Raw genomic sequence first — 12,955 nt, 5'->3', positions numbered from 1 at the left:
ATTGTATCCCCTTGCCTCCTGTGTGAGCTATCCCATTCTCATTGTTTGAAGGAATGTAGCTTGGTCAGTAGCTGCAATGTGTCTGGAAATAGCAGAATTCTACATGGCTATATAGTCGTGTAGGATGGAGGTGCTATAAGATACACGGATCCCGCAAATGAGTAAACCACAGCATATTTTGCGTTCTCCTTCTCAAAAAGCACAGCACCATGTTTATGGCTGACAAGCTTAATCGAAGACCCAATGCTGTGTCTCATGAGAGGTGGAGAATTCACATGCAGAAGCAGTTGAATTTCATCAAGCCCCTAGAGGCAGATCTTGCTTATTACCAAGGCAGATATGTACCTATCTTTTAGAATGAATGAAAACTCCCAAATATTTTAAATGAGATGTATTATGCAAAAATTGAAGTTATAAAAAGGATATATGTGTATGGGAAGAAACTGTAAAATAAGTTTAGCCATAAGCAAACTCATGTAATGGCTGTTACAACAATAGAAAACCTTCAGGTCAAATTTTGCACATGATTAATTTTATTTAGTTATATTGCACATGATTCTTACAATATCAGAATTATTTTGCTAAAATATAGAAATCATGAGTTTCCTTCAAATGCTCTTGACAGAGTAAAGTGCTATCTTTCTCAGAATTTTGAAAGATGAAATAAGATCATCCCCGTGTCTTTTACTGAGATGTGCACCATTTTCTCATCATCATATATAAGATATGAATATTTTACAATGTTGGACTTGTAATTTTAATTATCAAACACGACCCCTAAACATATACTTATAAGTAAGCAATAATTTAAAGCAGATTTCCATCATTGCTATCCTTGGAAATGCATTTTTGTGTGCTTGTTCAGATTATAACACACAGAGCTGAGATTTTGTGCAGCAAATAATATATTGGCCTTATTGCTGGGATAATGGGTTCATTTTTCCTCTCAAATGGAAGTAGACAAGGTCTTGCAATTTAACTTAGAAACCTGTTTATTAAAAAGGTTTCGTTTTATTTTTCACATAAACATAAAACACATAAACCAAATCAACATACTGTAATATAATGATAGGACCAGCTCAGAGTTGTCTGCAGTGGACTTTGTTCTTCTGCTTCCAATATAAGTGTAAAGCTCAAGGCCCTTGACTCAGTAACTGCTAGGCCTCATAAAATTTATAGCTGAGAACAAGAATTCCATGAACCGTCTGATTTTAGAGCAGTGGTGCAGTTTTCACTTGTAATCCCACCTGAAAGATCCTTTTGGGGAGGGTGGTATTGGAATAGTGTAGAAGATAGCACAGAATAATGTGCAGAAAAGGAAGAATCAGCAGCAATTACTACCTGATTGATTTGGAGGCAAACTTTTCTGTGTCTCAGTCCATTCACTATGTGGCTGTTAAAGATGACTGTTTGCATGGGTAAATAAATCTTACGAAATTGTGGAAACCCTATAAGATTGGTTTTCAAATAGCACATTCTTGTGTGAGAATACTTAGTTGTTAATAGTTCTCTGTGAACACTAGAGTTATTTTTGTTAAAGAATAATTTTAGTATTTTTAGAACCAGCCACACTTGTGGTCCAAATGTTTCAGGGTACTTCCTAGCTGTATATATGTGAAGGTATATTTCCCCTTCATCAGCTGTGAAGCTGGTATACTTGTGCCAATAATTTTGTTACCTTTGTCTGATTTTCAGATTGTGGTTAAACTGTGGCCTGGTTCAAAAGTCTGTGTAAAATCATCTCTGATGTTTATGACACTCTAAAGTAGCAATACAACGAACTAATGAGGAAATTGCTGGTGTCCATTGAGAAAAACATGATATGTCAAATCTGCTCAAGTTCACATTAACACTTGTTTGCATTGTTACTCCCTTTGTTCATTTTCTTTCTTTAACACTTGTTTAGAGTACAAGATCTTAACAGTTAATTCGTGTATGTGCTGGTTGCCTCCAGAATATCCTTTGTGTTATGGTTCATAATGAAGATTAATTGTTTTGTTTGCAATTTACATTGTGTTCATCCTATCTCATAGCTACAGGCTGTTCTGCCCTTGACCTTCATTCTTTTCTGTATCCTCTACCAAAACTGACCAAAGTGCTCCCTTTTCACGGGTAGCTCTGTTGCCCAAACAGTAAAATAGAACAAAATACAAAATTCACAAAAGAGCGATACCTTTATTGGCTAACCAAAATGCAGAAAACATATCATGCTAACTTTCAAAGCTCCACTGGCTTTTTCGTCAGAGAAAAGATGATAAAAAAGCATGTTGGTAGGGAACTGAATATTTGTGCAAATATATGTAATCTGAAACCTTGCTTGACATGGCTACTGAAAGCCAGCTGAGATAAACCTGGGAAGTGTCGGACCAAAGCTCTAGATTTGCCATCGAACAGGCATAACTCTGTCTTGCGTAAAGCTGGATATTACCATTTGTTTTCAATACATTTTCTGTCTGTGGAAGATATGACTGGTGACAGAATGTCCAACTGTTTCAATTTACTGATTCTACGTTAGAGCTATTCCAGGTGATCCTGGAAAACAGGTGTTTCTTTAACTTGTTTAGGAATGTCTCTCAGACTGATTATAGTTTTGTGCTAGTTAATGATTCCTGTCTTCTAAGTCACCATGGCACTGCAACTGTCATCTTACTGGATTTTTAAATCAACTTTTATATTTAAACATATACTTGGACTTCACTCAAGTTTTGTTTTCCAGTAATTCTCTCACCTGGTTCTGGTCTGTTCAGACATGGAAGGTGGTCAATAGGTAAATCATTTTAGTCATATGTGAATTGGAAGATATTCCAAACTTAGTATTACCCTTAATATAATTTCTGTCTTAAGCTGCTTAAAATGATCGGCTCTAGCTTTGTAGATAGATAGTATGTGGATCCAAATGTATTTGATTGAGATTTGGAATTGCTGCCTAGGAGGTGATTTTCTCGTAGATGCAGGCAATTGATCTGAAGGTGTGTTAGATGGAGGCAATTGATCTGAAGACAAATTGGAAGTGTTTCTGGTTGGTGACCTGTAGGGGCTTATTTGTGATTAACTGGCATTTTGGATTCCAAATGTGAACAGGTGCAGAGCTTTGGAGTAGTTCTGGATTTGGCACTACTTTCGGAAAAGCAGATGGCTATGAATTCTAGAAAAGCTTTTTACCAGTTGCATTTATTATGTTGTTTCTATGTCAATTTGATCAGAAGTAATCTGAGCCAGGTTTTTATGATTTTCGACCTTGACCATTGCAGTGTGATCTATTCAGATCAGTCACTGACACAAAAAGCTTGCTAATGTAAGATTCAGCTGCCTACCTCTTTATAAATACTAAACTATGTGAATGTATTCACCCTGTATTATATTTATATTAAAGTCTTTCCAAACGGAATGCTGTCCTCCCACTCATTTTCTTGAAAGCAGCTAAGTCTAGGATCCATCTATCTTACGATTTACTATTGAAAACTTTATCTTACAATTACCTCTGTATATATTTGCCATCACTGTATAGTTCTTGCCTTGCCACAACCTTTTGTGATATGCAAAGTTACAACTCTTGGAATTGTTTACGAATGGTCAGAAGACTGACTTCTGACATGTTCAGTTAAGGTGAGCTGGCTGGGCTGAACACCAGCATTCAGCAGCTTTCTATATTGGTTTGTAATTTTAGGCATAACTTTAGATATGGCATGACTCACCAATGGGCATTGTTATATTTAAAATTGTGTCTACAATAAAAATTGAAAGCTGTTGTAACCTTTTGGGTAAGTAGACTGGATATGTTTTCAATAAATGTTACTCTTTGTGTAATACTTTCATACTGTCCCTCAATTTTCTTCTAATAAGTTACTAAAGCCAGGTCCCTTTTGGAACATATCAAATTTTCTTCAGCAGAAAATTAATGTGGGCTTTAAAAGAGGATGAGGAATTATGACCTTCCAGATGTTTTGGTTGAAAGGTTCCATTAACTTCACCCAGCGTGGCTAATGGTAGGAGATCATGTGAGTTCTTGTTCAAAACATACTGAGGGTCAGGGCTCCCCAGTGAGGTATAGTAACAACTGCAAATCATTCTTATAACAGTAACACAGTTAATCCTAATACAAGCTTTTAAAAGGAAGAGTGTACAGTTCTTGTAAAAACTCCAAGAAGTGTGCTATCATTGTCTTGGCAAGCTCATTCTGTAGATTCAAGACAGTAGTAGAAAAGACTATTGAACTATAATTATTATGACTTAGAGTCAAGCTAATAAGACTTTAACATGGGAAGGAGGTTCATATGATGAGAAGATTTGTTCTGCATGTATGTCTTCAACTCATTTCCAACCCATGACAACCCTGGGGTGAATCTACCACAAGATTTTCTTGGTGAAATATGGTGGGCTTATATGCCCAAATGATGATTCAAACTTTTGTCTCCGGAATCACATTCAAAGCACCACACCACGCTAATGTGAGGCCAATCTGGCTATAATATCTGTTACCCCATTGATTGCCAGGGTTGATTTGGCTGGTCTGGCTGGTTTGGTATATGTCCCCTTTCTCCCTCACCATACCATGTTGGTTCTTCATATAAGATATTCAGATCAGGTATACAAATGGCCTGCAGCTATTTCTTCTTTTGTTTGTTTGGGATTTTTAGGGGATTAATGAAACTACAGTGGTTTCCAGGGAAATTGGTCCACAGATCTTGCCATTTCTACTCTAACAGAAGCTAGATTAGGTTCATGTTAATTCTTATTTACCAGATAATAAGCAATGACGTTCTTTATGGAATGTTATATAGCAAACAGATTTCATTCACACACACACACACACACACACACCCTTAACATTGCTTTAAAAATATTTGTTCTGTGGACTAATATCTCCATTCCTGAAGAATTCCATACCCCTGGTCAAGAAAACCTCATTTGCTTGTTACCAACTTTGTGCGTTTTTCATTACACAAAAAGAAAAGCAGAACAGCACAAGTTCCAACAATATGGCAAGTTTTGCCAAAGGCAGATTGCTGCTCACATAGAAAACTTTATACATTAGTAAGATTCCTGATTTTCTAAGGCTCTTAACATGCACAACTTCCATGTGAACAGAAACCCTCTCATCTTTTCTGCATATTTGTCACTTTCCATGTGAAAAAATGATGACAGAGGGAAGCAGGACTCTAATGCTCCTCTCTCTGATCTGATGTAGAAACCAGAGTGAATAAGAAATGAATAGGACAGAAGCATGAGAAGTTTCCTAGGGCGGAGCTTCTCAACTTCCAGATGTTGTTGGGCTCCAGCTTCAATTATTATAGGCAACTGGCTATGTTAGCTGAGGCTTATAGGAATTGTAGTATAACAGCTCCTGGCATGTAGCATGTACCCTCCTGTTCTAGGCATTTGAGATGTGCTTGAAGGCATGCAGTGGGACATTCCTCAGAATGCAACTTCTGCTTAGTATACTATTGTAATTTGGGCAGGTGATGCTCTGAAACTTTAGTTTTTGAAAATGAAATTCAAACAATGCTTCTTGGCAGCTCATTTTTTAAAATTTGAAGCAGTAAGATTCTGCATTCTGGATGGTGCTGTTGTCCTGAATAATAGATTATTTGTTTTGTATTCTGAACCAGAGGCATTGAAATTTGATTGAGTAAACAGTGAGGCATTTCTCTAGGTCAAATTAACCTTACTTAAAATTTGCTTCTAGAAAGCATCTCAGTGACGTTTTTTAAATTTTTAGCTTTAAATCAGTTTTAAAAAGACTATCTGATCTAAAATGGTTTGATTTAATTGTATGCTCAGTAAAAATGTTTCTGTGAAATATAAAATTCACCATATTAAATTCTTCAGATGGAAAGTGAAGTAACATTTTCTAGTCAAGAGTCTTTCATAGTTCAACTTATTTCTTGGAACAGATGAATCAAAACAAATATTTATTCTTTATTTGCTTTAGGTCCTGGGGTAGCCCAGAATGGCTGCAGTGTCATATGATCAGTTGTTAAAACAAGTTGAGGCGTTAAAAATGGAGAACACAAATCTTCGACAAGAACTGGAAGATAATTCAAATCATCTTACAAAACTGGAAACTGAAGCATCTAACATGAAGGTATAAAAATAATTTGACTTCAGTAGCTCTTGGGGTTGGTGGCCCAAATCACACAGAGAAGTCTGTGTGTATCAAAACCTATGTATTTGGATTATTGCCTCACAGAATCCTAACTATGCTTTCAAAAGTTCTAGGTTTGCAGGAAAAACTTGCAGTAAATATTATTATCTAACAAGAGAACAAAAGGTTTTGTATAGAATGCTGGTGGGATGTACATTAAATATTCACTTATTCGGAAAATATATTGCTGTGCCATGTGAAAGGGAGAATGTGCTAGCTTCTCACCCTCAGTCCTTCCCTGCACCTATCCTGTAGGGACTCTACATCATATACAGCCCTAATTTAGTGATCATCCATGTGTAGGAAAATCACTTACACAGACATTACAAACTTTCCCTCTGAGGAGAACAGAACTTGTGATGGAAAGGGTATGACAGTGCACTTCCTTCTTTCCCTGTTGAATTAATATATTTCCTAAATAAATAAGATTTACACGTGGCGTGTAAGATATTTACGTATGTGTAAGAAAAATCCTTGGCAGATTTACCAAATCTGTGAAGGGAAGCTGCTCTATTGTTTTAAGGATCAGGCTTCACTATATTGTTAATCATATAGTTTGACATTTTATGTTTTTGAAGCAAACAAATACCTATATTTACATGTGTGTTATTTGGGATTCTGGTGTGGGGAAAAAAATATAAAAGACATATATATATAGTTGCAGTGGAGAGAGCTCCCCTGTTCCAGAGGGGTAGTGGCTGGTGAAGGTAGGCAAACATATCCTGTTAGTGCAGTGGTTCTCAACCTTTTTAATGCCACGCCCCTTTAACACAGTTCCTCATGTTATGGTGAACCCCAACCATAAAATTATATTTGTTGCTACTTCATAACTGTAATTTTGTTACTGTTATGAATCGTAATGTAAATATCGGATATGCAGGATGTATTTTCATTTTTGTAAATTGAATATAATTAAAGTATAGTGATTCATCACAAAAACAATATGTTTGGGGGAGTATAAACAACGGATTGATGGGATTTGCAGTACCTTCAACCAGTTCAGCTCTGACTTCTATAGACTACTGAGACCCCCACTGATGACAGATCTAGACCAACATTGCCATACAGAACCACCATGACCAACAGAAAATACTGAGGAGTTTGGGAGAAATTGACAGTGATTTAGGGGAGATGTAGTTCACCTACATTCAGAGAGCACTGTGAACCCAAACAATGATGGATCTGGCCCAAACTTGGCATGAATACTCAAAATACCCAAATTTGAACACTGGTGGGGTTGAGGGGGACAATGACTGATTTTGTCATTGTCAATCAAAGAGCACTCTAAATCCGCCAACAATGGAATTGAACCTACTTCCCACGCCGAATGCCCATGACCAACAGAAAATACTGGAGGGGTTTGGGAGGAATTGACAGTGATTTAGAGGAAATGTAGTTCACCTACATTCAGAGAGCACTGTGAACCCAAACGACGATGGATCTTAACCAAACTGGGCACACTGACCCAACGTAGCCAACTATGAATATAGGTGGTGTTTGGGGGTGATTAACTTTTCATATGGGAATTGCAGTTCACCTACATCCAAAGAGTACTGAACCCAGCTGATGATGGATCTCAACTAAACTTGGCATACAGACCCAACATGGCCAACTTTGAATACTGATGGGGTTTGGAGTTGATTGACTCACCATCTTGGGAGTTGTAGTTCACCCACATCCTTATGAGAGCATTGACTAAAAAAAGGAAAGACTGACCTTTGGCCACCATGAAGCCCAGTCTCAGGCTGGCCTGGCTGGCCAGGTATACTGGCAGCAACCACAGCAGGTGCCACCCCATTGCTGCCAGCGCTTCCGCCGAGCCAAGGCCCCTTGCAGGCAGCAAAAGCCAGATGCTGACTGCAGTGCAGTAGGGCCCAGATCTGGCCACCGTCGCTGCCCACAAGCCCTGACTCCCTGCGCCCCAGCACTGAGAGGAAAGAGCTGGCACCGGGTGAGAGGTCGCCATGGGTGTCATCTGCCTGCGTGCCATCACAACACTGGCCTGACAGGGCCAGAGGCAGGAAGGGAGCCTTGTAGCCAAAACTAAGGAGTCGTCGGGGCAGACGGGAGGCGCTTTTGAGGTGGGCCTCGCTTGCCAGGCGCTGCCCTTCCCAAACAGGTAGAAGATGCCTCACGGCCACCGCACAAAGAAGAAGGGGCCAGCGCTGGGCGAGCAAGGCCCACCTCAAAAAGCGCTTCCCACCAACTCCACGCCGGACTCAGCAAGGCCGAGGGCTGCAAGTCTCCCTTCCCGCTGGCACCGGGCAAGGGAAGGCGATGCCTGGCATGCGACCTATCCTTTGCCTGGCAGGAGGGGGTGGACCTTGACCAGCACTGCGCTATCATGAGGGCGAGTGGGAGACTCCCATGGCAGCCTCTTGCCTGACTGTGCACTGGGCCCGCAAGGCTGAGGGCTGCAAGGCTTACTTCCTGCTAGCACCCAAGTAAGGGAAAGTCAGGCCTGGTTAGCTGCACAGCCAACCGCCCACCTCGCCAGGTTTTAAAGTTTGCTAACTGAAGTATCTCTGCCATGCTGAACCCTTTACAATAATACTACAATTATTTATTTGTTTATTTACTGTATTTATAAACCGCTTTTATCATTCCTGGGAGGGGGGACTCAGGGCAGTTTACAACATACTGATGGCAGAATTCAATGCCAATACATATGTAAAAATCATAATAACTAAATAATAACATATCACTATGAATTAAAATCATTAATTCGTCTCCATCAACATCATCTATTAATATCATCATAACCATATATTATTATTATTATTATTATTATTATTACTTTTTCTGTTTTATTACTACTACTGAAACCATATTTTACCAAAATATATTAGTATATTCTAACACAATATGGTGATGGAATCTCAGTGTGCATGTGCAGTAAAACAAAAAACATGTATTAAAACAGTATGAAAAAGTAAATTACAAAAGTTATTTCTAGGCAGTGAAGTATTTTATTTCTTGCTGGTATTCAAAAGATATTGGCATAAGTTTTAAATGCTACATGCTAAAGCAAATTGGTTGGATAAGTAGGCACATTTCTACCTACCTGAATAAAGAAATGCGTTGTTACTGGCATAATTCTAGAAAACTCTGTTTTCTCTGAGTAAGATAGATTATTTGATATGATATGAGGCTTATACAAGAATGGGAGGTTGTTGTTAACTGTAGAAAAATACAGTGGTGTGTGTGTATTTTCAAGTTGCCTGTCAATTTATGTTGACTCAATTCATTTCATCAGGTTTTCATTTGCAATGACCACAGAGGTCATTTTGCAGGTTCCTTCCTTTAAAATAGATCCTACAACACCTAGTATTCATGGTTTCCCATTCATTTACTAACCCAGTTGACCCTACTTAGTTTCTAAGATCAGATGGGATCTGGTGCAGTAGGGCAAATGAATATAGCTCATGGGAGGATGAGAGGTGAAGAAAAAGTGAAAGGAAAGAATACTGTATATAATCAGTAACAAAAAAACCGACCCTCTCTCTTCCCCAAAAAACTGGACTGACTTATCCATGAGTCAGTGTGAGGTACAGTATTAACCTGAACAAACAAATATTTGTTGCTTCCCCACTGTGGGCAGTGTAGAGGGGACTGGTGCTTCTTTTAGGTTTTCCCCGCGATGGACTACATTTTTACCTTACACCACTCCTGGCCTCATATTACTTTTCTACTAATATTTTGCTAGGCAGAGTAGGAGAAGACCTACGGACCACATTTTTGTGGTCAAAGTAAAGCCAGTAAAATAATTGTTGAACCATACTTAATTGCAATTTCTGGTTCAAAATGGGAGAGTTTGTCACAACAAACTCTACATATGGAATAAAATGGGAGTATTGAGTAATTGTATATGTGAACAATTAGTAGCAAGGTAAAAGGTAGTCCCCTGACATTAAGTCCAGTCATGTCTGACTCTGGGGTGTGGTGCTCATCTCCATTTCTAAGCCGAAGAGCCAGCGTTGTCCGTAGACACCTCCAAGGTCATGTGGCCGGCATGACTGCCTGGAGCGTCGTTACCTTCCCGCCAGAGCGGTACCTATTGATCTACTCACATTTGCATGTTTTCGAACTGCTAGGTTGGCAGAAGCTAGGGCTGTCAGCGGAAGCTCACGCCGCTCCCCGGAATCGAACCTGCAACCTTTTGATTAACAAGCTCAGCAGCTCAGTGCTTTAACCCACTGCGCCACCGGGGGCTCCAATTAGTAGCAAGGTAGCTGGTAATGAGATGAGAATTCACAGCAATATGGCATTCACCATCATTGGCTATCACTCATGGCTGAGTATGATTGCCATCCAAGTGTAGGGTCTTGGCAGTATGTCCGTAGGTAACTGTAGAGACGTACTCTTGATCCTCATGTTCAGTCGCAATGAGGACATCAATTTCCAGATAGATGGAAGGCAGTTCCAACAAGGGTTGGCTTGACATGCCTTCCTCTTGACACATTTCTTCCTTTTCACTCTCTCTTCGTATCTCTTTGAATTCCACAGCACTATTGGTAACAGATGACCTCCAGTTAGAATCCTCAAGAGTCAAGGCTTCCCAGTTCTTGGTGTCTATGCCACAGTTTTTAAGGTTAGCTTTAAGCCCATCTTTAAATCTCTTTTGCTGTCCACCAACATTCTGTTTTCTGTTCTTGCGTTGAGAGTAAAGTAACTGCCTTGGGAGATGGTGATACCCGAATATGGCATTAACATCAAAGCAAACTCGCAATCACCATGTTATGTGACAAATGAAAGGCCATCCCTTAGTTTTGGGTGCGGGAAGAAATGGCGTTATTACATGACTGATTACCCCGCTGTAAAAATATAAGGGTTTCATATGACAGAGATCTGACCCAGACTATAGATCTCTTAACAAAAAGAGGGACTAAAGTAGGAGCATAATGTGTGTAAGTATGCATGCCACACACTTGACTGTGTCATAGAATTTTATGTGTACAGTGCAAGAGTCAGAGAAATATTATGGCATTCTGCTCCCTTTTTGTGCCCCCCCCCCATCACCTACACTTCCTGAGGAAGCAGTAAGCTTATTCTTTCATATCACTTTGGTAGTGAAGCAGCATAAACGTCAACCTGAAATGTAGAAAGGTGTTCTTTTTCTTAGCCCAGCATTCTGTTCCGTAGCACAGTAATAAAAAATTACAATGGAAAATTGAACTAGGATAGCAATTTGTTGAAGTGGAAAATGCAATTAATTATTGTAAGTTGGGAGGCTTTTGAAAGCCTCTTGTTAACTTAAATTAGCAATAGTGGCAATGTTAAAGTTGAATTCAAAATCAGGACAACTTGACATTGGTGAAGCAGTGTATTGAAATGAGGAGCAATGCATTTTTACAAGTCTGGGGACTGCTTTTCTCTTCCAATAAGCAATCAATCAGATGAAGATAAAAAAGGGAAAAATGTTTCCCATGCCTCACAGCACTTCTTGGCTAGCGAACTCTGGGTTGCTGTGATCATTTCACCAAGAATAGTCAGTTCCAGCTTCTCTAAGGAGACTTATAGCTGCATTTTGTGCTGCTGTCACTGTGTTTGTGTCACACCAAAAGATCACATAAGTAGTTTTAAATTTAAAATCCTAAAGTAAATCAAAATTAATTAAATACTTAATCTTTATATAAGAATTATTGAATTAATGCAACCCTCAATAATAAATAATGTAATACTGAATTATTTAGTAAATGTAATATTGATAAAATGAAAATGATTTAATGAAATAAAATAATGCAACAAGCTAAATACATTGAAAAATATATATAGCCCTCAACAAATTCCCCAAGTTTTTGCTGATCTCAGCACAGTTGCTAGGTTGTGATTTAATGTAAAAAAAATCCTCTTTTAAGTGTTATGGGGCCTTCTCAAATGGAAGGGACAATGTTATAGGAGCTGCTGGGAAAATGCTGAGGAAATGGAGGTCAACATCCCTCGGAACTAGATGTAGGCATCTTCTTTAATGTTCACAGAATGCAGATATATGCTATATATTCTATCCTGCATGTTTGAAAACAGGTTTTTTTTAAAAAAAATGAAAAACCCAAAAGCTCAGTGTTTTTTTTTTGTTTGTTCTGGGTACCACAAAGAAGATACCAAGTTTAGGGACGAAAAGTAAAGACAAATTTTTGTGGATGATGCACCTCAGAGAGGGGGTCAGAACCATAAGTTGTCCCATACTCTTCCTCTCTCCATTTGCTGCTGTACATCCAAAAAGGTTATAAATAAAACAATGTTTTCATTTACACTATCTTATTGTATGTCTATTGTGTGAACAATAATTTTGCTTTTAGGACATAGATAAGATTTCTATGAAAGTAACTGCATTCTGATATGTATGGATTAGTTTGCTATTTTCCCTCAATAAATACAAAATACATTTTATGTTGGGGGTTTTTTTGTACACTGTAAAACCATTAAAACACATCCATTAGGCAGATATATCTTGAAAATGGGCCAAACTAAATGGATAAGGGACAGAGATTCTGTAGATGGTCTTGCATTAAGGAAACTGCTGAAGGATATAACTTTAATTGTTTAATTGCTTATGTATTCATTGTGTCTGCTGTATCTAAAAGCAGTGAAGATGGGCAGAACAATGAGGTTTTATACTATGGAATTTCTGCCTTATAGCCATGCTTTTCTATTTGCTTTAGTTATTGATTGTGCCTCTATAATAGAAAACCTTGCAGATCCTTTATCTAGCTATCTACTTCTATATAGGCCATTGAGCATTTAAGAGCCTCCGAACCTAGTAGCCTTGCTTAATTCAACCACTGCTTGTTAATATTCATTGTTGCTTTC

At 38.5% G+C, this 12,955-nt stretch overlaps 1 protein-coding gene across 5 annotated transcripts in view; it reads left to right on the top strand.

Annotated features, from left to right (window-relative positions):
- APC (APC regulator of WNT signaling pathway) overlaps positions 1-12,955 on the top strand; it is an 88,055-nt gene that overhangs the window by 32,093 nt on the left and 43,007 nt on the right. For 3 of the 5 annotated variants that reach the window (XM_060761897.2, XM_060761898.2, XM_067464492.1), the window contains one exon: positions 5,933-6,085. The exons of the other annotated variants lie outside the window; for them this stretch is intronic. In XM_060761897.2, the coding sequence (XP_060617880.2) occupies positions 5,951-6,085 (135 nt within the window). In that variant the 5' untranslated portion in view covers positions 5,933-5,950. The remainder of the gene's footprint in view (positions 1-5,932; positions 6,086-12,955) is intronic. 5 annotated transcript variants of the gene reach the window in all.

This window comes from Anolis sagrei, chromosome 2, assembly GCF_037176765.1.
Source record: "Anolis sagrei isolate rAnoSag1 chromosome 2, rAnoSag1.mat, whole genome shotgun sequence".
Taxonomy (NCBI): domain Eukaryota; kingdom Metazoa; phylum Chordata; class Lepidosauria; order Squamata; family Dactyloidae; genus Anolis; species Anolis sagrei.
The sequence above is the reverse complement of the archived record's forward strand: the minus strand, read 5'-3'. Positions and strand labels throughout refer to the sequence as shown.